This window comes from Cucurbita maxima, unplaced genomic scaffold (assembly GCF_002738345.1).
Source record: "Cucurbita maxima cultivar Rimu unplaced genomic scaffold, Cmax_1.0 Cma_Scf00004, whole genome shotgun sequence".
Classification (NCBI taxonomy): domain Eukaryota; kingdom Viridiplantae; phylum Streptophyta; class Magnoliopsida; order Cucurbitales; family Cucurbitaceae; genus Cucurbita; species Cucurbita maxima.
Window position 1 is genome coordinate 3,500,713 of NW_019272020.1, and position 23,736 is coordinate 3,524,448.

The window sequence follows — 23,736 nt, forward strand, 5'->3', positions numbered from 1 at the left end:
CCTTATCATTTAATATCAAAATTTTCCTTTGAGTTGATTCCTTATTACTACTTTTCACTTTGAAGAGTGATAGCCAAAATAAGAACGATGGAAAGAACTTAATTGATCTTCAGCATAAGGATGGAAAGAACTTAATTGGTCTTCAGCATAAAAAACTTGAAAGACTTATCACGATTATGAGAGAAATAGTAAGTCCACTTTCAAATACATCATATATAAACTCGATCAACCCCAATTCTTTTCCAACACTATGCTAAAATAATAAGCTTAAGTCGTGACTCTTGGGGCCTTGAGTAGGTAGACACTCCTCATTAGACCTTTACCAGTTTCACCAACAGATTTTAGCACTTCAGCTGGTTCTTTTTCCTCCTCAACACCTTCATCACGTCCACGCTTCTGATAAGGTGAGAAGATTCGGTTCGGTCAAATAAGTAAAATGTGATGATATAATTTGCTCTCTTCAAATGACAAGTAAACTATGTACCTTTGAACTGTGTTGCCCCCAAGTTAGTCCAATTGCATCGCCTCCCAAAGAGTCATACCATAAGTTGAAAGTGTTGGAGAATTCTTTCTACATTTTCATAGAGATGGAGGAGGGTAAGCAATAAAATCGACGATAATAATGCAATTTCAAAACATATCAAGTCACTTGCCTGCAGATCCGCAATATAACACCTTAATGGATCAAAATTTACAAAAAGCTTGTCCTTGATGTTCTCAGAACTTGCTTTCAAGTTTCTAGGCAACAAGAATGGAGAGAAGATCTTGCTAGGATTCCCTTTTGCGACATGAACTCCTACCAAAATATGCTTATGGTTAAACTTCAGATATCAAAAGCATCAACAGGCAATCCACAAAAAGGGAACATCAAGAAAAATTATTTTCGGACAACTTAAGAAGAATACCTCGGTTCAGTTCAGATGGGAAGAGAAGGCGTTGTGGGTATGGTAATTTATCTCTATGGAGAAGAATAACAGCATCGTAGTTGCTCAATGGTGTTCGGAAAAGGCACTGTAGACCAAACAAACATTACACCGTAAGTTTCTATGCAACAGCAGCATCCAAAGACGAAAAGAAAACAATCAAATAATGGTTTTAGCATACACACTCACCTCCCACAGAAAAGAGTCGACCTGATGCTGTAATATTAGTCTAGTCAACAAATCTGCGCTGCTTCTAGCATAAGCAACCAACCGTTTTAACTCCTTTTAACAAGGGCGCATAAAGTTAGTAACAGAAGAATTACAAAGCTGGAGAAATGTTGCTATACTATGTGCAATAAAGCTCAATATTTAAGGTCATGGTTGGCAATAGTAATACTATGTTTGGATATAGTTTTTTGCAAATTATTTTTTGTCTTTCAAAACCGCAGGCTGATTGTCTTTAATTATTAATAGAACATAGGGTACGTAATTTTCATGTGTTTTCCAAGTTTAACTATAAACATACAGTCCATATATTTTTTAGTAAAACTTCAAAAAAAAAATAGATTAAATAAAAGTTTGGTCCTTTAACCTTTTGTATTGTGACAAATTGGTCATTGTTCTTTTAGTTCCAGAGTTTTTAAAAATAGGTCATTTTAGTCCTTGAGTTCTCAAAAGATGCATTTTAACCAAGTTCGAGAAATATGTTTACAAGATCCCTAATATTTTTCCATTTGCTAAAATGCCAATGATTTTTTTATTATTTTCAATGGTGGCACGGCAATTGAAATTTAAACATAAAAGAAAATAATCTCTTTCCTTATTCTCTCATCTAAATAACCATTTAATCTCATAAAATTTGGCAATGAAACCCGATCCAAGCCTTAGATTCATTAGAAAATAGCTCAAACTTACCGATGATTTTGGTGAGAACCTGGTCCAAGCCTCGGATGCCTTGTCATAAGCTGTTGCTAAGAACATGGCAGGACTTCCACTTTGCGGATTTTCTTGTAAATTTTTTCGTGTCATGTTAAATTTGTCCTATAAAAATCCAGTGAGAATAAATAGCAGTTAAAGGTTACCCATAATTATAATAGGAACTGCTTCCTAACGTAAAAGAACTTACAGCTATTTCTTTCTCCTCGTTTGCACCCAAATCATTGTTTATGTCAATAATCAATGGAGAAAAAGTCCAATCAAATTCCGACAGTAATCTTAGGAACCTATAACGAAGTCACAGTGCAGAAACAAATTAAGTGAGCTGCGAACAAACCAAGCTATATAGGGTGTCAAATGAAAAAAAAAAAAAAAAAAAAAAAATCGAGAATTTAATGATAAAAAATTCTGGAACGTGCAGAAAGGAAGTTTGATGGGGCTTCCAAGCATTTCAAATTCTTAATATTTTCCATTAGGGAGGGAACTAATTGTTTTTCAGAGAATCATTTGTTGGGTGAGAGCCCCTTTTGTTAACTTTTCTCTCATCTCTATAATCCTTCTGCCAAGAAAGTTGAGTAAACTGTTTGTCGCTCATTATCATTTGAGAGTTCTAGTTTGTAACTGTCGTATCAAGAGGCTCTAGTTTTGTCCAATAGGCCAGCTCTCAGCATGTCCTCGCTACTCCCTTCTATAAGGGTTGCAACTTCACCGGAGACAAGAAGTGTTGTTCTTGGACCCTCAAGTATTCGGCAACATCTTTTGTAAATCCTCCCGTCTGATTGCCTCTTTCATTTCAAATTTCAACAAAATCAGCTTTTGCTTTCACAGAAGGTTAAAATTTTCAAATATATATTCCCACACATATATATATGCATAATTCACCCAAGAGGTCCTCGTCTATGACTTTGAGGCCTTAGCAGAGTGTTGTTCTAAGCAAACGTCTGTAAGAGGATCTTAGACCATATGTCGTGGAAACGCCAACTCGTCACAGTTATCTAGAGTTCATTCTTCAATAACTTCCAAGTCCGGTTGACCCAAAGTAGGAACTGTCACTCTGATGCTAGAGGTGGTGCTCTCACATTCTCATTCATAAGATAAGGAAGGACTGTTTGACAAGCTACTTTTCTTGTTATTGAGTGAAAGTATTTGGCTAGAGAGAGAAGAAAACCTTTTAAAGGCGTAATGGGGTTTTAGGAAGGGGTGTGCGACTTGGCTCATTCTAATAGAATACCTCCCTTCTGATTTCTACGTCTAAGTTTGTTTCTGCAATTGTCCATAATTTTTTACTTATAACTGGAGCAGCTTTTTGTAATTGATATTTTGTTCTGTTTTTGCCAGTCACTTTCATTTCGGGCTTTTGTATTTTATTTAACTCGTCAGTTTCAACAAAAATAATACTATGCAATGATAAAATAGACATATATATACACACCTTAAAAAACCTGTGATTCGAGAAAGTGGGGCATGAAAGGGTAGAGGCTTCAGGAAAATGGATGCTACCAACAGTTCAACTGCTTCCTCTACCAAGCATGCTGAAAAGAAATGTGAGGCTATCCATCTTTTTGCCAACCTTAAAATGCCAAAAACAAAGTTGTGAGGAGTGTATTACAGAAATCTATCAAATACACAGTAACCAGTACATACCTAACAACTGGTCCATATATTGAGTGACGAGCCTGTAATCCACTAATCATGTTGGAGTGCTGACTTTGAATAAAAAGTTGCTTATCTGTTGAGGAGATCCGATTTGATAATTCATTTCCAGCTGCAAAGTTAGGTTGGCATGTTAACATTCAAATGGTTATCAGGAAACCCTGAGTACCACCAGACCCATGACTGCATAAAAGTATGTCAGAGAGATGCGGCCTTACATTCCTTATTCACCAAACTCAGGCCTTTTTCATGCCAAATTTTTAGGTGGAAGGCATAACCAGAGACAAGTACATTAACAGAATCTTCAGAAGCAATACATGTCATCCCCCAAACACTCTGCAGACTGCAATATTGAGACCATCAGATTGACATCTGAGGTTAATGTTGTCATGAAAAAATCAACTTTTTGCTCACCTCTCTCCAATTTTAAGAAGGAAGGCTGTTTTGGTTTTTTCAATTGCTACCTCATCAGTTGGCCAGTTCCCAGAGCCTTCCAGCTGAAAATGAGGGGGGAAATTTGGTCAAAAGCTATTTCAAAATCCAAATAAATAAATAAACATGGAATTCAGGTTACTCATGCCTGAATCATAACTTCCAGTGGCTGAATGCAGGATGGAGCAAGCTTTTGCTGAATTCGCAGATCACTTGTCTTTTCTTCTGCCAGTGGGTGAGGTTCAGGAGGATAAACAGATGTATACCTGAAAGCTGTAAAATATGGATAAGCATACAGTCTGCCATTCCTAACCCCGAGTCTGAAGAAAAATTTACTCCTGGACTTCTGGTTGATAACTAAAAATAAAACTCCTTATTTGAAAATAGAACTACACAACTAACTTAAACCATTAGTGCATTTTCTAATTCTGTTTCGCATGTCCCGAGTAATCCCACTTATTATGATGTGAAATGCTGCCAACTTCATGGCCAAGACAAAGGCAATTAAAGATGTGACAAAGAAATATAGATGCAAGCATCCTGCAATCTAAATCTGGATATTGCGTTTATAATGATCAGGAATATTCAAGACTCTACAAGGGAATTGTGTCCTCTGAAGTCTAATATACCTGAGTCTAAAGGCTGTACGGTAGACACCTTTAAAGGAATGTCTTCAATGGAACGTAATCGCTTTGATAAAACTTCAAAAGCCGCAAGCAAACTTCCAGAAAATGTTATTGGATCTGAAATAATTAAGAAACTTTTTTATTTAAAGAAAATATCATCTTAGCATTTTTTTTTTTTTTTTCCATACAGCAGAAGGTTAACATTGTCCTTTTGTACGGACTAAAATAAATAAGATTAATTTATGGAACAAAAAAGGTAAATGACAAGTCATATGCCACTTTGAACTTAAAATAGCCGTATAGTTTGATTTAATACCGATAGTTGGAATGGGGCCTAGAGGCTGAAAGAATCTTGTAAACACAGTTGCATAAAAAGGAAGTGCATTTAACAAAATCATGAAAAATTGATAGAAATAATTATACTTGATATGAAAAGAATTTACAATTGAAGGAAAATGATGTATAAATGATGGAAATGTTAAATACATAAATAGCATTCGGTGAAGAAAGAGATTAACCTCAATCATTTGATCCAAGAGCTACAGGTACATTGCCATAGCTATCTTTTCATATATCAATATAAAGTTTGTTCTTGTTTTTTAAAAGATACAGGTCATAGAATACCTCCAGAACCATGGAGCAGGGAGAAATCAATCTGATCCACAGCATGCATAATGCGGTCTTTTGACATCGGTGAAAGGTGCCGAACAAAAATATATTCCACAATTCTCTTTAAAATGAGGTGTCTCGTCCATTGATCAGTTTCCCAAACTAAGAAATTTAGAAATCAACAAGTTAACATTTTGTAAATGGGCTCAGATGCAAGGCCAAAATATTCTATCAATCAAATCAGATAATCCCCCAGAAGCAAAACTATTATATAACCTGTGCTTTCTGCAATTCTGCCATCTTTAAATCTCCTGAGCTCAGCCTTTTCACCCCAAAATCTCCGAAACTTTAGGGCCTGTCGTGGAATAAAAGTTTGATGAGTAAATGTATTTGAAGAGGGGGAAAAATGTTCTAACTCGGCACTTATTTACATCTTCTTTGTTATCAGCATTAGGACCAATATCAACCACACGAAAAGCTTTTTCCACAGAGCTAATTGAAATTCCAACAAGCAATGGCTGCGTATCAAATACTGATAATCCCTGACATCACAAGGACAATTAGAATACTTGATTAGCGAAAAATATATGTACACATAAAACACTAAATATATATAAATGGCCCATACATTTTCAATAGTGCATCCTGGTTCCGTGTTCCTCCAGGAAACACGAATGAATTTTGCTCTATCAGTCAGGCCTTGACTTAAGATCCCATGTACTTTCTGCTCATATAGTCTCCAACACTCATCATCCATACAAAAGCCTGATGCATATAACTCGACTTGTCCCCTCAAATTCAATCTATAAAAATAAACACATATAACATTATGTAGTGCAAAATGGAATCTTACTTTGACGTAAATGGTCAAAATTAAATAGGAGCAACGAAAAGCAATAACAAAACCCATCCACAACGTACAAGAATGCACAAAAAGATTAAGAAAGATGTAGAAGAGTTGAAATTTCTGGTCTATACCTAATGCAATGGTCATATTTAACAGCAAAGTCAATTTTGGTCATAAAAACCTCTTCAAATCCACCGTTGCTGCATTTCTCCAAGCATGCAAGTGTCAAAGCAGCCTCATCTTGAAGCTGAAAATTGAGGCATATCGGCTGAGAGCGTGGTACAAAAAAGAACACAAATAGGGAAAAAAAAATCCTGTTTTTGAAAGCAATAAATAGTAAATACAAATGAAATGACTTTAGAATGGTGTCCAACTCATGCTTGTCATGCAGAATTTAGAGGAAAAATCAGGTGCATTTCTTCTTCCAAGTACAACTTTAGTCTAAATTGCAGGAAAGCCCTTCTAAGTTTTAACTTAAGCTGGATTTTTCATAATTCAACGGGGAAAACTATGAAACAACTTGTTTCCAGACACAGATTCAGAAAATGTGAAGAATCTTTTTCAAGAAGAGCAATTGGGATGAGGTGGTGGTGTTCTCTATTAAATTCCTTTTGTAATTATACCACTGCTTCTAATGAACTCAAACTGGACTAAATTTTTTCTAAGCTTCCTATGGATTGGATTCTCCTAACTTCCTCTAATATTTTTCACCATATCAGTGAAACAGGATGGCTATATTTCAAAATTAATACACACTGTCATAATTGATTGAACACCAAACTTCGACACTACCGTACCTCAGCGAAACCTGACTGTGATATTCGAAATGCAATGTTAAAGTTGGAAGACGGATTGCAGATGACCACAGGAAATAAATCTTTATATTGCTTCTTTTCCTGCAACCAAAACCCATTCCAAATCCCTTGAGTACAAGTGAATTGAATCGAACATCAACATAGAGCTTTCAAGGAAAAAAATTAAAAAAAAACCACTAATTGCAAGAGGAATCTCATTGTTATCAATAAATCAGCAAGGACAGTAAATAATTATCTCATTATCTCATAGAATAAAAACACGGATACTTCAATAAATAATCATTAAAATAAACCCAAAATATTATTATTGTTATTGTTGCTGCTGCTGCAGCTGCTGTGGTTATTATTATTAAATGCTAATCAGGAAGACAAATTCACAGCATAAACTACAAAATTTTTGGGATCGTTTGTAGTAACCCAAAATATCAAAAGACCTTGGGAACTCAATTAAAGAAAAGGAAAAGTTCCCAGCCCATAAAGAAATATACTCAGGCAAATAAATACATTTTACAAGAATTAAGCAACAGTAGTTAACCTCCTTTGAAATAGTGCTCTGAGGTCCAAGCTTAAAATAGAGCCCGTGATTCCATAAATTCGAAGAGGCTGCAAAGACAGGAGAAAATGTTCCAAATAATTGAATTTCCCATTCTTAAACAGAAGAAATATAACAACTTTCACATGACTTAAAGGAGAACTAATAATTCCAATTTTATATTTTTGAGGCAATTGAACCATAATATGATTTTAAACCAGAATTTACCAAAGCCTGTAGGCACTGAAGTCCCATACTCTATTGCCAAATACATTTATTACTTGTACCATGCACATCGCTGAATGCAATTTTGACTAACGAGAGAAAAGATAAAGAGAACCAAAAGGAAAACATACCTATAAATTTCACTGCAACACGGAACATCTGAATTGTCGTCATTGAATGATTTATTTTATTTTGAGTAATGAGGTATGATAATATTACAGCTATTAAAAATCCGTTCAAGCAATCATGCACATATATTGAAGCTCTCTGCCGAGCCCAAACCTATGACATAAACCAGATGTTAAAATAACAAATATCTAAAATATCAGGTCAATATGAGAAAATCTCATTTGCATACCTTTAGTAGAATTAAAGTTTCTAACAAACTTTTTGATTCAAGAAAAGGCTTCTTAACCATTTCTGAAGTATCCTCGAAGTACATATCTTCCAAAATGCTAGTGTTATACTTAGGTGTAGCTGCAAGTAAGCTCCCTTGAACAAATAATTAAAAAGAAATGAGAACAGTTGGTTGAAACAGCGACTAAGCTAAAAGATGGTAAAAGTTCGGTGACCATAACATACTAAAAATGAACTATAATGAGACTCACCTTGGTTCAAGGCATGGATGTTGTTTCGTTTGAGATTCAATTTTGAAATGCTAAAAAAGGATGCTGCTATTGTTGGAATTATTCTGACAAAGAATCCAGGAGCTACCTTCAGCTCTTCCAAAGCTATAAATCAAAATTTTGTTTTTCAAAGTTAAGATTTTGTTTGTAATCGAGGCCAAATTGTGCAATTCCTAACATTTATTTTCACAGATAAACTGAGTACTTTAAATTCCCACTTATCCAACCTGGATGGACAATTAAGACAGGTTTCCGAGCCTCATTCTGAAGTGTGGACCATTCAACCTTTGAAAACATTGAAGATGAGTTCAAATACTTTTTGATTGTGCAGAGGTAAAGGAACCTTTTAGCATGGTACCGGTAATTGAGGTAGTCTTTCTCGTGGAAACACTCCTGCCATAAAGAAGAATTTGGCCTAAGAAATATCCAAGAAAACTACCACATCGAAACATAACATTTTTCCTGATATACGGGCAAGTGTGTCGAATATATAATTGCAGATACTATTTCTAACATTTGTTCCTTCAAAATAATCATAAGTCCTCGGACCTTTCTCAACTCAGTTGGCTAAAGCTAGGAATACTATCAGACTCTTGAACATTTGATGGTTATAAAAATAGTGTGAGCAATACACCAGCCCCAAGGTTACTCCTCAAATCAACGAATTAGCAGTATGGTTATAAAAACAGTGTGGGCAATATACAAGGTCACTTTATCTAATTACAAAGAAATTAGCAATATGTTCAACTCGGCAATTATATCTAACCTTAAGGTCACTCCTTCGATAGATTCAGACTAATACTATACCAAAACCTAGAAATACCTAACTACGTTAAACAACTAAGGACTGAGGGGATAATTAAAAACAGCGAATTGCAGAGGGAAAACGACCATACGCTGGACAGTAGTCATGGAATACCTTTGGCAAGCCAACTAAAAGATCAACATTTACATCAGGTTTTGCAATGCCTTGAAAGGCATAACTACCACCGATTTTAATTGATTTTGGCTTCCTAAATTTGAATTCCACTTTGTCTGAGCCAATATCCATGATAAAACCCGGAGCTGCGGCCGCAGTAACCTGCAAATTTTTTAGCCTTAGAACGTTGAACGCCGAATTCAATCCAGAAGCTACAAAAGCAAGGAAAATAAATGCGAGACTCCAGTTCGATTAAACATGACAAGCAGAACACACAAGCCATTCAGCAGTTTATCAAACGAAGAACACAGTGGCCATTCATTGTTTGACGTTTTGGCAGGAATGGATAGAAAAACAACCTTCAAGTCATCTGGAATGAGTTTAATTGCCTTTTTTATAGTTGACACTGTGTCCTCAACGAGCTTAACAAGATCAGGGGAGTAGTCAAGCTGAAATTCCTTCAAGAGTTCCCCGACCTTCATCTCCATTGGGTCCAAAAGCGTATTGGAATCCATTCTTTCGCTTTGCTTCTTCGAACCACTGTTTGTGGAGAAGAGCGTATTTCTTCGGCTTTACTGAGAAACCACTGTTTTCTGGAAAAGAGCGTACTAGGTATTAGGGTTTTTCAGGGTTTAACGGAAGAAGAAGAAGAAGGCGCGAACGTTAAACCACAACGAAGAGAAGGAAGAAGTATTGGAGTTTATGGGCCGCGTTTGTGACATGAACAATCTAGGCCCACTCAAAAATTAATTTAACATTTGCCTTTAATAAAACTTTTTTTCATTTGGGCTAAAATATTATTTTTGTCCATTTATTTTCCAAATCAATTGTGTCTTCATTGAATCTTAAATATAGTCAAATACTTTTTTTTATTTTTTCAACCAAAAAATAATATATTAATATATTATCCATAAATTTAAAAAATATATTCGTACAGCAGTTTTCTTGCCTGAACTTCCATTTTTTAAAGTAAATTTGTGTAGTTTACTATAATTTAGTCCAATAAAAAAATAAAATAATAAAATAATTTAGTTGCAATATATTTATCTCATTTTAGATTATGGTATTGTTTTTAGATATATTTATTTAACTAGAATATAGGAAATTTTTTAAGTTGTTAGATACATAATTCAACCCCGATTCATTAAAAAAAAATAGGAGATTAAATTTAATCTATTTATTTTTAACAATAATTTTTTATTTTATTTCTTTAAGATAGAATATCAATTTTGAGCGAGATGAGAATGTGTATTAATAATATAACAATTATGCGTTAAAATTTTATTAATACAAAACAAAACCTTTAATAAATATTAAACATATGCCTACGAATTAATCAAATTTCAAAATAAATTATACGAGTAGATTTGTGTTATACTATTTTGAGCTTGATTTTTGTTTAAGTGTGTTAAATTAGTGAATATTTAAAATATTTATTTTATCTGTGCTAAAATATTATTTTGGTCGATTTATTTTTAAATCAATCTTATTTTTATTAAATATTAAATTCAGTCCCGAATTTTCCATTAGTGTTTATAATTTTTACCCCTTAACGATTATTCATTCAAAATGTATTAATACAAATTGGTATGGTGCATGTAATAAATATTAAACGTATGGGTATGAACTAACAAACATTCGGAAGAAATTAAACTGTAGTGGATTTTTTTTTTTTTTTTTTTTTTTTTTTTTTTTTTTTTTTTTTTTTTTTTTATAAATAATTTATAAGATTCAAAAATTCTGGTTTAGCTCTAAATCTTAAATATTACCTAGTCTAACTTAATTATGTGTCACGATTTTCTTTTGTTTAAATCAGTGAAAATTTAAAATGTTTATTTATTTATTCATTTTGTTCAAATGGGTTGGCATTTAAATTTAACTTAAAAAAAAAAAAAGATGAAATTTGATATGATAAATCATGGGGTAAACATTGAATTATATGAAAATTTATCCTAAACTTTCATTTTTATCGAATTGTAATTCAAACTTAAATACATGTTGAACCATAATCTAAACATATGTCGTAGCTTTTTTAACTCATAAACTTTCGTCCGAATTTTTTTTGAGAAAGTATTAATGTATGTGAAATGTATTATAAAACATATGTATACTATAACTTTATTACATTTCATACAAAACGACGATATAATTTATTAGAATAAACTTATGATTTCCACCCAAATTTAAAATGGGTTTAGACAAAACTAAGATTTGCACCCTTAAGTTACATTTGAGATTTAAGTCTTTGTTTTGAAAATTTATTGTTTGTTCAATATATTTTTCTTAATTTACGTTTGAATTAATAGTCATATTTCAAAATAATAAAAAAAAAACATATATTTAAAAACAATTTATTTTAATTCTCAAAATTAAACTTTAATTTGGAAAGTATTTATGAGAGGTAGAACATTTTTGAATTTTGTATTTTATTTTTTGAAAAAATTAATCTAGTAAGCGTCACTTTCACTTATTCAATTTTTGTCTATTTCTCCTTTTTATGAAATTCAAACTAAAAAACAGTTTATAATTGTTGTTATTTATTAATTACGAAAAAGTAAATCCAATTGAATAATAATAATAATAATAAGTTGAATTTGAAAAAGAAAAACTTGGGTCAAATAATTATCAAATAAACTCTTAATAACAGTTTCAGAGAGTAAATGAACATCCTTGGAGTTATTAAAAAAAAAAAAACAATATTTATTTGAAGTCAAAAGAGGCAGAGAATTTACAAAATAAAATCCAAATCCATTTCTAAAAAATATTATAAATTAAATATCTTGTTGCAAAATGTTAGTTAAATTGTAAAAATAAAAAGTAAAAGAAAATTTATTTATTTAAATTGGTTAATAAAAGTGAGTTGGAAATATACGAAAACTAATTATACCACATATTCAAGCACACGGCACCATTTTCTAGAACTGAACTATTTGTGGATGGAATCAAACTGTGTTTTTTATTTTTTGTTGAGAAAACTAAATAAAGAGAGAAGAAAATAGGAAGAGATGTAAGCAGAAGGTAGTGTTTGGATTGAAGTCATAGTCAAAAAAGGCCATAGATCTTAGCATTTTCTTTTACCCTTCAAATCTTGGAGAACACATTACTTGAATATTAAGCTAACTTCTAAAAAAACAAAACATTCATATGATTGTCCATTGTCCATTGTCCATTGTCCCTATCCTATTCGACGCCCCCACCCCCAAAAGACTTCAAATCAGGCCTTAATCAACTCACGTAACCAACAAAAAAAAAAAAATGAAGAGAATGAGAGTGGCGACAAAAATGGGTTTCAACTTTGGCGCAGGCAGGCGGCTTGTTCGGGGTTATACCTACAAACGCAACCCGACTTTGCCCGTTATCAAATCCGAACCCCTCTCTCTCTCTCTCATTTTGGCTTTATCTTTTTGGGCTACCAAACTTATAAATAAATAACTAATATATATATATATATATGTATATATATATCAGATCATATTATATAATTGTAATAATCAATCACTGTGCTGCTGCCTTGTCTTGTTATTACTTTAAGATAAGTCGCAAAAAGAAGATCCAGTCAACGTACGGCAGAATCGCCCCCAAGCCACCAGGCCCAACTTCCAAAGCTTCCCCCACACACACATTCCAGTTGTGCATTTGTTGCTTTTGAGGAACAACCACCATTACTTATATTTTAATTTTACATATTTTTTTATCATAATATCTCATATTTTTATATTTATAAATTTATGATCACAAATGGTATCAGAACTGAGTAAGAATGTTAGACTCTAAAAAAAAAGTAGATTATGAGATTTCATTGGAAGAGAGAACGAAATATCCTTATAAAGGAGTAGAAACCTCTCATTGATAAGAGGTGATTTAGAATTGTGAAGCTGATGATGATGTGTACCAAGTCAAAGCAAATAATATATACTAGTAGTGGTTTTGAGCGGTTACCAATTTTATATATTATTAACTTAATAATGGTGTAAAAAAGGATAGAATTTTAGTTATTTTTCTAGAATTAACGTAAAAAATAATAAGAATAAAGGAAGAGGGTGGTATGATTTGAGGATTTTTTTTCTTCTAGGAAGTGTATAAAGGTGAAAAAATGATGGATTTTTTTATGGAATATGTACGTAGGTTGATGATGTCGGTTGGGTGTTCCCCATTTGGATATTTGATCATCATTGATTCATTTTCATAGATAGATCTTCTGATTATAATTTTACTGTCGTTTCTTTGCATGCATGCAATACATTCCACGTGCCCACTTTCATTAATTATATTTCTCTATATTGCCCCCCTTTTCTGCCTTGGAAATATGACTCCCCTCCTTGCATCCACTAATAATTCGGTCTTTTCAGTTCGTATTTCAATAAATTTCATCATTATTTTCATATATTATAATAAAAACACCACGACCGTATAATTGTTGGTAATCGGAAACCATCAACATCGATCTCTTCTGTCCCCTAACCCAATAAACAAATAAATAAAAGAGAGAGAAAACTTCTACCTTAACTTATACAAGATTGTATTTACTTGGTATATTAACTTTATTTACACAAAATCAAATTTATACTTAATGACCATTTATTCAACGAATTAAACATTTAAAAATCTACTAAATATCTTTAAAATTTAAAGAATAAAATTATAATTTATAGTAAGATTTCAAATTGAATGTAGAGGGGAATGAAACGTTCCTTTTAATAGTGTAAAAGTCTCTCTCAAATAAACTTATTTTAAAATTGTGAGATTGACGACAATACGTAACGGACTAAAATTGACAATATTTGTTAACAGTAGTTACAAATGATATTAAAATCAGTCAATGGATGGTACCAAACACTAGTTAGAGTAGGGCTACATCCTCTCTATAACTACTAATGTGAGCTTAAATTGTTACAAATGATATCAGAACGAGTCATCGGTTGATACTAAACACGGGAAGATTGTCATTTTGGAGGTTAAAAGTGAGTATAAGTTGTTGGGTATATAGGATAGATTTTGGATGGATGGATGATTGTGTGGCACTTTTTTATGGAATGTGGAGTTGAATCATAATTTGTTCTCTGGTAGTCTTATAAAGCAAAGGGGGGAGAGAGAGAAAGACAGAGATTTAGAGAGACAGAGAGAGAAACAGAGCATCTTTTTTGGTACAGACAGAGCAGTCATCAATCTCGAGACGATCTGATTATGTGTCTTTTCAAATTTAAATTTAAATTTAAATTTAAAAAGAAAAAAAAGAAGAAAGGAAGAAGAAGAAGAAGAAGAAGAAGAAGAAGAAGAAGAAGAAGAAGAAGAGGAGGAGGAGAAGGGATTGGTGGGGTCCGGGTTTTGAGAGGGGGAGTTTGGTCGGGGTTGGGTATGATGGTTCATGATTTCATGTATGGGATTGGGGGGTTNTCTTCACAGTTTTTAAAGCTCTGTTTTTGTTTTTTTTTTTTTAATAACATCAATCTTCCAATTACTTTCAGTTGTAATAATATATGTTTCCGACGCTTTTCCTTTTTTCGAGCTTCTATCTTTGACTCAGAATCTGTTTTGCACACTCCCACACAAACCCCTCAATATTACCACTCCTCCTCTCCTTTGATCATTGCCTCTGCCTATCGCCAACAACAAGCCTATTCAACAAAGGCCCTCCAACTAGAGTCGAGATCGAGCGCCAAACCGAAACACTCTCAATGCTTTCTAGCTCCCCAAAATTTTGAAAGGAAAAAACGTAAGCATTTGGTTTGACTCTCTCACGTTAAGCCTCGTGATCAGAGAAGAGACAAGACCCATTGAAGACAGTTCCTCCTCCCTCCTTTCACTTTTGACCTACTAATTCACGATCTCCTTAATCCCACCATTACCATTACCATTACCATTTAAATTTCAATTAATTAATACCCATTTATCTAGAACCAGTCATCATCCTCGTAACACACGATCGAATCTTTAAGAAAGAAAATTTAATCGTGTGTCGATCGATTAAGACATTAGCAACTTTTGATGGATAGATAGGTGGAGTCTTTCAATAAGAGAGATTATTAGATGGAAGAAGATAATAGAATAAAGACCAAAAAGTGGGGTGGGAGGAATTAGTGAAAACAACATAAAATAAATAAATGAATAAATAAATAAATAAATAAAAATAAAATGAGACAGAAGGGAAGGCAGTTGTTGGATGCACTCAAAAGAATCACACAAGGCTTTATTCCAACCCTACAACCTCATTGACTGAATCAGACTGACAAGACCAGACCAATTCAGACATCGTTTTCATTATCTCTCTTTCTTTCTCTCTCTGGAACATGAATGTCGGGCCTACCTTGTCTTTGAATTAAAACAAAGTACCCCCGTATATTCTTCATTCCGACACCGTGGACTCATTTTGCTGAACTGGCTCTCTTTCCCCTTCCCTGCTTATAAAACCCTCCCATATTCTCCCCCATTTCTTCATTAATTTCTTCACACTCCTCTGTTTTCTGCTTTATATTACTTTCACCCCCAACACAACCAAAAACCCCTCTTTCAATTTTTTTTAACTTTGCTCTGTGTTTTACGCTATGATGCAACGCTGTGGCAGCTACCAATGCTACTCGGCGGGAGAGTGTTCATGTGGGGCGTTCTATGGGCAGCAGGGCAGCTACTTCTCCACGCCCGCCTACAACAATTACTATGAATCTGAACATTATTCTTTTGACTCGTCCTCTCCGGTGGATTGTACGCTCTCTCTCGGAACACCCTCGACTCGTATGACGGAGTACGACGAGAAGCGCCGTGAGGAGCAGCACTCTGCTTCTAATTTTGCCTGGGATTTGTCTCGTACCAAACATGGTCACTCCTCCAAGACCAGTCGCCGTAGTGGCAATACTGGCGGTGATAAATCCAGAGCCAATGGAGACCAAATGTTCTCCCGCCACTGCGCTAATTGCGACACCACCACCACCCCCCTCTGGCGCAATGGCCCTAGCGGTCCTAAGGTAAACAACCCAATCCACGATCTGGGTGTGGATCAAAATTGAACCTTTTCAAACTTTTGGTCTGTGAGCTAATGGATTAATGTAAATTGATTTGCAGTCGTTGTGCAATGCGTGTGGGATTAGATACAAGAAGGAAGAGAGGAAAGCGGCGAGTTCAGGGCAGCAGGCTAATTCGATGTACAAGAATGAGGCCAGCTCATGGCTTCAGCATCATTCCCACAGCCAGAAAACCCCGAGATTCCCACATGGAATTACCAATGATCTGAATCCCGGCGTCGCCTTCCTCTCATGGAGCCTCAATGACACAGAGCAGCCTCAGCTGTACTACGATTTCACAAGTTGAAATTATTATCTCTCCCAAGATTTTTTTTTTTTTTTTTTTTTTTTTTTTTTTTGTTATTAATATTTACTTTCTTTTTTATACCCTGGAGGAAAAAAAAAAAAGAAAAAAAAAAAAAAGAAAAAAGAAAGCCGCCACTATTATAGTGTTGTTGAAGGAATTTTAAAAGATGGTGATTTCATGGAAATACTGTCTCCTCTAACGAATCCACAACATCCTTTTTTGTTTTGTTTTTTTTTTTCTTTTCCTTTCAGAATTTTGTTGGCTGCTTCTTATTTTTCCATTATACGTCAATGTTTGTGAAAATCGAAATATTAAAATTATATATATATTATGTATGTAATCTCATTTCTCTCTCTTACTTTCTCTTTCTTAGTTCCCCAGTGGAATAGTACGGTGCATTGCTTATCCTCCTCAATTAGATTAATAAAAAGTTATAAAAAATTAAGTTTTAATAACCCTATTATGTTAATCAAATCTTTAAGAATTTTGTTAATCAAAATCAATAAATAATCTGAGTTAATTCAATGGACCAAACTATAAGCTTGACTATCAACCAACTCAACCAAACCTATTAATCTAAAATTTTAATAAATTTAAAATATTTTTAGGCCATAAAAATGTTGGGTTAAAATTAGGGAGTAAATTAAAGAAGGTAAAATTTACATTATTATTTAAGCTCAACGTTGTGTCTATTGAAATTTAAAGTTGAATCAAAATGATTAAAAATTGTTATTTTTCGTGAACAAAATTGAAGTAAATTAAATCATTAAAAAGTAAATTGTATAATTACAGTCAAAGCTGACGAGTTTGACCGAGTTATATCATATAATAACCTGGAAATCAAATCGTGCACCTCAAGCTTCGAGTTGCTAACGGAGGAGATGATATCATCTCAGCCAATCACAACGCGACGTCTGTACTTCACTCCACCTGAATCTCTCTTCAAAACCCAGCTTCTACACACAAATCATTTACCACCGCCGATGGCCAGAAGAACCCGCCGGAAGTTACTCTTACAGTCCGAGTCTCAAACCGAGGCCGATCCACCGTCTAAGATTTCGTTCCGAACTACAGAAATACGGAAGATTTCTTCCACTCGAAAACCGGACAAACCACAGATATCAACTGATGGCGGAGGCGACCGGACTCGAGCATTCCCGAACCAGGATGGTCCTGTCAAATCTTTATCGTCTTCGGATGTAATTTGTACAGCGATCGATCATTTACGCCGTTCGGATCCCCTTCTGATAAGGCTATTAGATTCATGCGAATCCCCCAATTTCAAGTCCAATCCACCGTTTCTAGCAATAACAAAGAGCATCCTCTACCAGCAGCTCGCTACGAAGGCCGCCGAATCGATCTACAATCGCTTCGCGTCGCTATGCGGCGGAGAGGCGGCAGTACTACCGGACGCCGTACTTGGACTCTCGCCTCAACAGCTGCGAGTAGTCGGAGTTTCGGGTAGAAAAGCAAGTTACCTTCATGACCTAGCGACCAAATTCGTAGAGGGCACTTTGTCGAATTCGTCGATTCTAGAGATGGACGACGAGACTCTACTGAGTGCGTTGACGGGGGTGAAGGGTATCGGCGTTTGGTCAGTGCACATGTTCATGATTTTTACTCTGCACCGGCCGGATGTGCTGCCGGTGGGGGATTTGGGCGTGAGAAAAGGGGTGCAGAGGTTGTACGGACTGAAAGAATTGCCAAAGCCAGTGGAGATGGAGAAACTTTGTGAAAAATGGAAGCCGTACAGGTCGATGGGGGCTTGGTATATGTGGAGGCTGATGGAAATGAAGGGAATCGCGAAGAATGATGGCGATTTGAAGAAGAACACGGCAAACGGCGGCGGCGGCGACGTTGTAATGTGAATTTGGGTGAATCGTTTAAGTTTCAGGGCTAATTTGTGTGTCTGCTTCCTTTCCAAGAATATTTCATCTCTGCAGTTTTTGAATTAAAAAAAAAATTATAAGAACAGATCCATCTTTATTGGATTATGCTGAACCCTTGTTTTGTGTCTCCATCTGTCGGCCCATCTAGATTTTGAGCCCAAAATGAGAAATATCCATAATCCAAGATGACGGCCCATAAGAATCCCTTATTGGGCCCGATTACAGTTTATTAGGGCGTCGGTTGGGCTTTCATTGGATGTTATTTTGTCGGGAAGGGAGAGAGAGAAGAAGAAGAGCCCAATAATTGGTACCGATTCTCTGCTTCTCACGGACTTCATACATTTCTAATTCACTTCCAATTTTCGAAATTTTTGAAATTTCGGAAAATGAAATAATATTAAAAAGAGAAAAAATGAACCAATTTTTGAAATATGTGAAAATGAGTGGGATGGGAGCCGTGTTGGGAAATGGAGTTGGAAATGACTGGACTTTTGCCACGTAATCACTTCATTTTATTATTGATTATTTTTATATTGGGAATTGTTCTCTGCCGCGAAGGAAGCTACCAATTATTAATTAAATAATAACTAATAATAGATAAATAATAATTAAAAAAAAATCACTTAATACCGTCTTTGATTCTACCATTTTTTAAAATCAATTTTCAACTATAAACTTTTAATTTTATTTATTTGATTCAAACCACAAATTTGATTAAATGTTTAATTCAAAGCTATGCAAACTTTCTTGTTTTTCTATTTAATTATAAGAAAATCTAAATTAGGAGTGCCCTTGTAAAAAAACAAGAATCAGACACTCAAAAAGTGTATGGAAAAATAAATGGTCTCTCAATGATAAGGAGGCTTATCTCGATTAAAGTGCATTTGAAAATTTAAAAAGAGCGGTGATGATGCCCATAAATACAGTGAGCTAGTAGCTACTTTGTTAGAGATTCCAAATTAGACGCAAACAATAAAGGCAACGAGAAAAACCTATAATACCTTTCACACTCACACTCCATCTTAATTATGATCATTGTTTCAATAAATTATTGCTCACTTAGCAAGATAAATCGAGAAAGTTTGCACATAAAAGAAAACACTAAATTATATTACCTCTAATTTCTTCCGTATGAATGTTATAAGAAATGCGACCAAACTAAAGCACTCAAAATTGGCCTGCTACCCATTTAGACATTGAATAAGGAAACAATTTCTTCTTTCGATATCCACCAAATGACCCAAAACTTGGCGATTGATATAAATGGCAAATAGCAAAAGCTTTTGTTAGACGATGAGTAGAGTGGAGGAAGCATAAACACTGCGACAGCAAAAGCCACAGCCTTAAACGCTACATAAGTTGTTCTTAGTTGATCCAATGGCATAATCAAATGGAACAATTTTCTTATCATGCTTCGATTTTTGTTCTTAAACTTGTCGAGGAAATCGCCTTTTCATAGCCTCTTCTTACCAATGTACTTTTTTCTGTAACATTGGTAGCTTTAAACCAATTTTGAAAGTGAAAATTTTGTAACTATCACGATAATCGTGCAGTTGAATGAATAGTTATGAGAGTTTGGTTATTTGGATGAAAAGAAATGCAAGATTTGATTGCGAGAGAGTTGCATGATATTGTTTTCAATTGAATTGATAGATTGTGCTATTTTCTTATAGTCATTGATGACGGTTTTGAAGCATTATCATCTGGTTATTAGACATGGTACATAATCGTCTTGCATTTAAAAAAGACGAAGATTCAATGTCATGACATCGTAGCTAATTGTAAAGCCTGATATTTTATGGTGATTTAAAGTGCAATTATTACGCAACCATCATGATATGGCATGATGACACTTAAAAAAGAATGTGTGTCTGAAAACCATCATCATACGCATAGAATGAGATGACAATAAGGTTATGGTGGAAAAAGATAGGAAGATCTGGCAACCAAGTTTAATGTCTAGTCAGAAAACCATCTTGTTTTTCTACTTCGGTTCTTGTCTTTAGTCCCTCGCTTTATGGCTGTCTTGTATATTTTTAAGACATTCATTAGGGGAGTGGGTTTAGGGTTTTCAGAAAAAGGCAATTATTAGAAACAGGACCAAAAAAAAACACCCTTTCTTTTCCCCTTCCTCCGCCCTTCTCACTGCCCTCCCCAAGTATATCAAGGTAAGATTTCGCTGCGTGGTTCTTCAGACATCCTCGGTATTGAATTACCAATGAAGGGATACTATTATCCATTGCACCTTGAACTGATGTTCTTGAGATTGATTGCACCTTGAACTGATGTTCTTGAGATTGATCTGCCGCAGAAGGCTGCGCAACAGTTTGGTTGAAGATTTCCCATTTGATGGATTATTATAGCACAAATGGGAATTAGGAGTTCCTATTTCCTCGTCTTCACCTCTTATCTCCACTTGATCCGATCTCCCACAAAAGGTAATCAATCTTACTCATTTAACCTTGGACATTCATTTGGATCTTCCACGAATGACTATTCTATTCCTGAGCTTCCTTTGATCAGGATCTTAACTAGCTAATGAACATAGCTAATGAACTCCCAAGACTCGTTTCATAATATCTTGTGTCTTTTTTGCGTCCTCCGTCTCTCCCCCAAGTGCTCAAACTGTTCGGTAACAGGAAATAAATGGATTAATGGGGGCACGGAAAGACAAAAAAGGACAAATTTTCAACATCTATGACAGCATAATCTTTGAATATCGAATAGAGAGAGGGACCTACCAGGTAAATGAGCAAGATCAAGATCGGATCAAGAGGTGAAGACGGGAAATAGGAACTCCTAATTCTCAACCAAACTGCCGCCTAATTCTGATCATCCGATTCTTCTGATAAGAGCTGTCGATAGAAGAAAAGATCACACCGTACCCCAGCTCCATTTCTCATTTGCTGCGTACCCTAGCTCCATTTCTCATTTGCTGCTACTCCGCCATCCACAACCTGAAGCAGAACAATCTCAAGAACATCAGTTCAAGGTGCAATGGACAATAGTATTCCTTTATCGGTAATTCGATACCGAGAATGTCTGAAGAATCACGCAGCAAGTACTGGAGGCTACGTTCTAGACGGCTGCGGCGAGTTCATGCCAAATGGAGAGGATGGAACTCCTGAGGCCTCTAAGTGTGCAGCATGTGAATGCCATCGGAACTTTCACCGAAAAGAGATGAGAGACGAGCTGCTCTCACAGCAAGCTTTCCTCGGTGCTTTCTTCATCTCCAAATCGGTCAGAAACAATGGCCATCGCAGTGATGGGCCTCGTCACCATCATTTACCGGCAGTTCCAATTTCTTCGATGATGATGGCATTTGGAGGAGGAAGCAATGGAGCTCCGGATGAGTCTTCCAGTGAGGGCCTGAATATGTATTATCCGTCTGATAATGGAGCCCGGGAGCTGTTCTGTCAGCAGACACAACTGATGAAGAAACGATTCAGGACAAAGTTCACACAGGAACAGAAGGAGAAGATGGTAGAATTTGCTGAAAAGTTGGGGTGGAAGATTCAGAAACATGATGAACTAGAAGTGCAGCAGTTCTGCGATGAGGTGGGCGTAAGGAGGCAAGTTTTCAAGGTTTGGATGCACAACAAAAAACAAGCCATGAAGAAGAAACACATGTAAGAACGTAATACAAGTTTTACTACAAACCCATTTCGTGAAATAATGCATCCATGGTTGTGCACAGTCCTAATTAGGCTTTGAAAGAGTGAAGAGAGTTAATATTCGGTTGTTGAATGAATATATCTCAATACCAATTTGTCATGTTACTTCACATCTAACCTGAATGATTCAAGCATTAATGTTATAAAAAACAAACCTGAAACTGTCACCGGAGAAGTAGTGGGGAGTAGACTGTTAGATTCAAAACTATCAATATCTTTCACTTCTTCCGTACGAGATTTTTTTGTGGCTGGACTGCACAGACAGACTGATGTTATGATTTTTTTGTCATCATCCAGAAGCTACAAACTTACTTAACACTGAAAAGAATGGCGGAGCGGAAATAAAAAAACCCTCAAGCACCATGAAAGTGTGTCTTCTTCATAATACCAAAACAACACGAATCATATTTCTAACCGGAGATCTAATTAAAATTTTCTGGAATTGGGGGATGTAAACCTTTGAAATTATGTCCTTATTTATAATGAAATTTCAGAAATTAAATATGTTCATATATATATATATATATTATTTTTTTCTTTTCAGGGCTATAGATTGCTATCTATTGTAAAATAAATCAAAATCTATATATGCTATATAGCTTATCCTTCATGCTTATACAATTTCTAAATCTTAACAAATCAACTCTTCAACATTGGACATTAACATATGCCCTCAAATTTATTTGGTGCACGTTTGAGGAAAAAGATACGCTCATCTATCTTTAATGTTAATGCAATTCAAGGATACAATGTAATGACCCAAGCTCACACTTCCCTTGGAGGTTTTTAAACTCCACACTTTTATAAGGTTTCTACACCCTTATAAAGAATGTTTCGTTTTCCTACGTAGGATCTTACATACAGTGTCCTCGCATGTCTTATGCGCGCTGTGTTCTTCAACACAATAATAATAATCATAATTGTGTAGATGAAAATTTAATCCTATAACAAATTTATTGAGAATTAAAGGGAAGAACAGTAACCTTTTTCGTAAATTACATCAATAAATTGTCTGAAGCGATCTGCAGAAGATTAGCTTTTGACTGTTCTCCACCTATGGCGATGCTCCATTCTAGTTCGCTACAAAACCGAAGAGCTGTGTTCTTCAAGCTATAGAATGGGGGAAAATAAAAGTTTCATCAGCCCAACATAACCATCAGTCAGATTCAAGGTTGTAAACAAAACAAGCGTCACAAAATACCTTAGAATTACAAATAACTGAGGGAAAGAAAGCTTACTTGAAACATGAAGTCGGCTTAATACAATGACGCCCCCATCTATTTTCCATTCGATTTCCGGCTCATCTGCTACTTGGATTATTATAAGCATGAAAGAAAGTGGGCAGTTCGTGAAATCTGGGGGTTGGCTTCAAATAATGGAAGGTACTTCAACTTTACCCTGCGGGCGACTACTGACAGGCAACCATAATGCATCTTTAGCTTTATTACAAGTCATTTGACCTTTTGGGTGAACACTTGTACGAGTTAAATGTCTTTTCAAAAGAAGTTCAGACCACCGGCAGCAGCGCCGCAGCACTTGCAACTTTTTCGACTGTTCGCACTGCGGTGGCAGTGCCCTCAGCTTTATCCACCGCCACCGTAAAACGGGCCCTCTCCAGTCTGCTTTCAAATACATCGGAAAGCGACAAAAGTAAAAGATATATATCCCCAACGGGCAGCGGAATAAAAAAATAGTAATAATATATAAAACTACAAGAAGCAACGGAAA

General features: G+C 35.1%; 5 protein-coding genes across 7 annotated transcripts in view; 4 read left to right on the top strand and 1 right to left on the bottom strand.

Annotated features, from left to right (window-relative positions):
* The window catches only part of LOC111478507 (vegetative cell wall protein gp1-like), a 446,768-nt gene that overhangs the window by 350,802 nt on the left and 72,230 nt on the right, over positions 1–23,736 (top strand). The gene's annotated exons all lie outside the window — the stretch shown is intronic.
* Positions 149–20,518, bottom strand: LOC111478411 (nucleolar protein 6). 2 transcript variants are annotated; one of them, XM_023122649.1, is made up of 26 exons: positions 9,503–9,809; positions 9,144–9,305; positions 8,452–8,617; positions 8,207–8,329; positions 7,957–8,090; positions 7,730–7,880; positions 7,377–7,444; positions 6,824–6,922; positions 6,158–6,273; positions 5,808–5,982; positions 5,611–5,721; positions 5,456–5,534; positions 5,195–5,341; positions 4,574–4,687; positions 4,093–4,217; positions 3,927–4,009; positions 3,731–3,855; positions 3,504–3,624; positions 3,292–3,429; positions 2,050–2,146; positions 1,839–1,964; positions 1,113–1,205; positions 906–1,011; positions 654–796; positions 485–571; positions 149–396 (listed from the first exon to the last, which is right to left on the bottom strand). In XM_023122649.1, exons 1-26 carry the CDS (start codon positions 9,656–9,658, stop codon positions 268–270), a joined length of 3,174 nt encoding a protein of 1,057 aa, XP_022978417.1. In that variant the 5' UTR covers positions 9,659–9,809; the 3' UTR covers positions 149–267. The 2 variants fall into 2 exon arrangements, with proteins under 2 accessions (XP_022978417.1, XP_022978418.1); XM_023122650.1 differs by lacking the exons at positions 9,144–9,305; positions 9,503–9,809 and adding an exon at positions 20,436–20,518 and having other exon boundaries at positions 8,452–8,614.
* On the top strand, positions 15,573–16,812 carry LOC111478501 (GATA transcription factor 18-like). The gene is made up of 2 exons (XM_023122786.1): positions 15,573–16,102; positions 16,200–16,812. The coding sequence occupies exons 1-2, from the start codon at positions 15,686–15,688 to the stop codon at positions 16,443–16,445; spliced, it is 663 nt and encodes a 220-aa protein (XP_022978554.1). The 5' UTR covers positions 15,573–15,685; the 3' UTR covers positions 16,446–16,812.
* Positions 17,172–18,465, top strand: LOC111478481 (DNA-3-methyladenine glycosylase 1-like). The gene has a single exon (XM_023122757.1). The coding sequence runs from the start codon at positions 17,327–17,329 to the stop codon at positions 18,311–18,313; it is 987 nt and encodes a 328-aa protein (XP_022978525.1). The 5' UTR covers positions 17,172–17,326; the 3' UTR covers positions 18,314–18,465.
* Positions 20,525–22,113, top strand: LOC111478504 (zinc-finger homeodomain protein 6-like). Of its 2 annotated transcripts, none has more exons than XM_023122794.1 (2): positions 20,525–20,772; positions 20,858–22,113. In XM_023122794.1, exon 2 carries the CDS (start codon positions 21,332–21,334, stop codon positions 21,965–21,967), a length of 636 nt encoding a protein of 211 aa, XP_022978562.1. In that variant the 5' UTR covers positions 20,525–20,772; positions 20,858–21,331; the 3' UTR covers positions 21,968–22,113. The 2 variants fall into 2 exon arrangements, with proteins under 2 accessions (XP_022978562.1, XP_022978563.1); XM_023122795.1 differs by having other exon boundaries at positions 20,952–22,113.

Excerpts from the sequence above, each read along its gene's own strand:
- LOC111478411 (XM_023122649.1), bottom strand. The coding sequence starts at position 9,658 with ATGGATTCCAATACGCTTTTGGACCCAATGGAGATGAAGGTCGGGGAA. Across the intron at positions 8,330-8,451 it reads TGTCTTAATTGTCCATCCAG|CTTTGGAAGAGCTGAAGGTA; the intron begins GTTGGATAAGTG and ends TTTGATTTATAG. Across the intron at positions 7,445-7,729 it reads TGTTGCAGTGAAATTTATAG|CCTCTTCGAATTTATGGAAT; the intron begins GTATGTTTTCCT and ends CTGTCTTTGCAG.
- LOC111478501 (XM_023122786.1), top strand. The coding sequence starts at position 15,686 with ATGATGCAACGCTGTGGCAGCTACCAATGCTACTCGGCGGGAGAGTGT. Across the intron at positions 16,103-16,199 it reads ATGGCCCTAGCGGTCCTAAG|TCGTTGTGCAATGCGTGTGG; the intron begins GTAAACAACCCA and ends ATTGATTTGCAG.
- LOC111478504 (XM_023122794.1), top strand. The coding sequence starts at position 21,332 with ATGGACAATAGTATTCCTTTATCGGTAATTCGATACCGAGAATGTCTG.
- LOC111478481 (XM_023122757.1), top strand. The coding sequence starts at position 17,327 with ATGATATCATCTCAGCCAATCACAACGCGACGTCTGTACTTCACTCCA.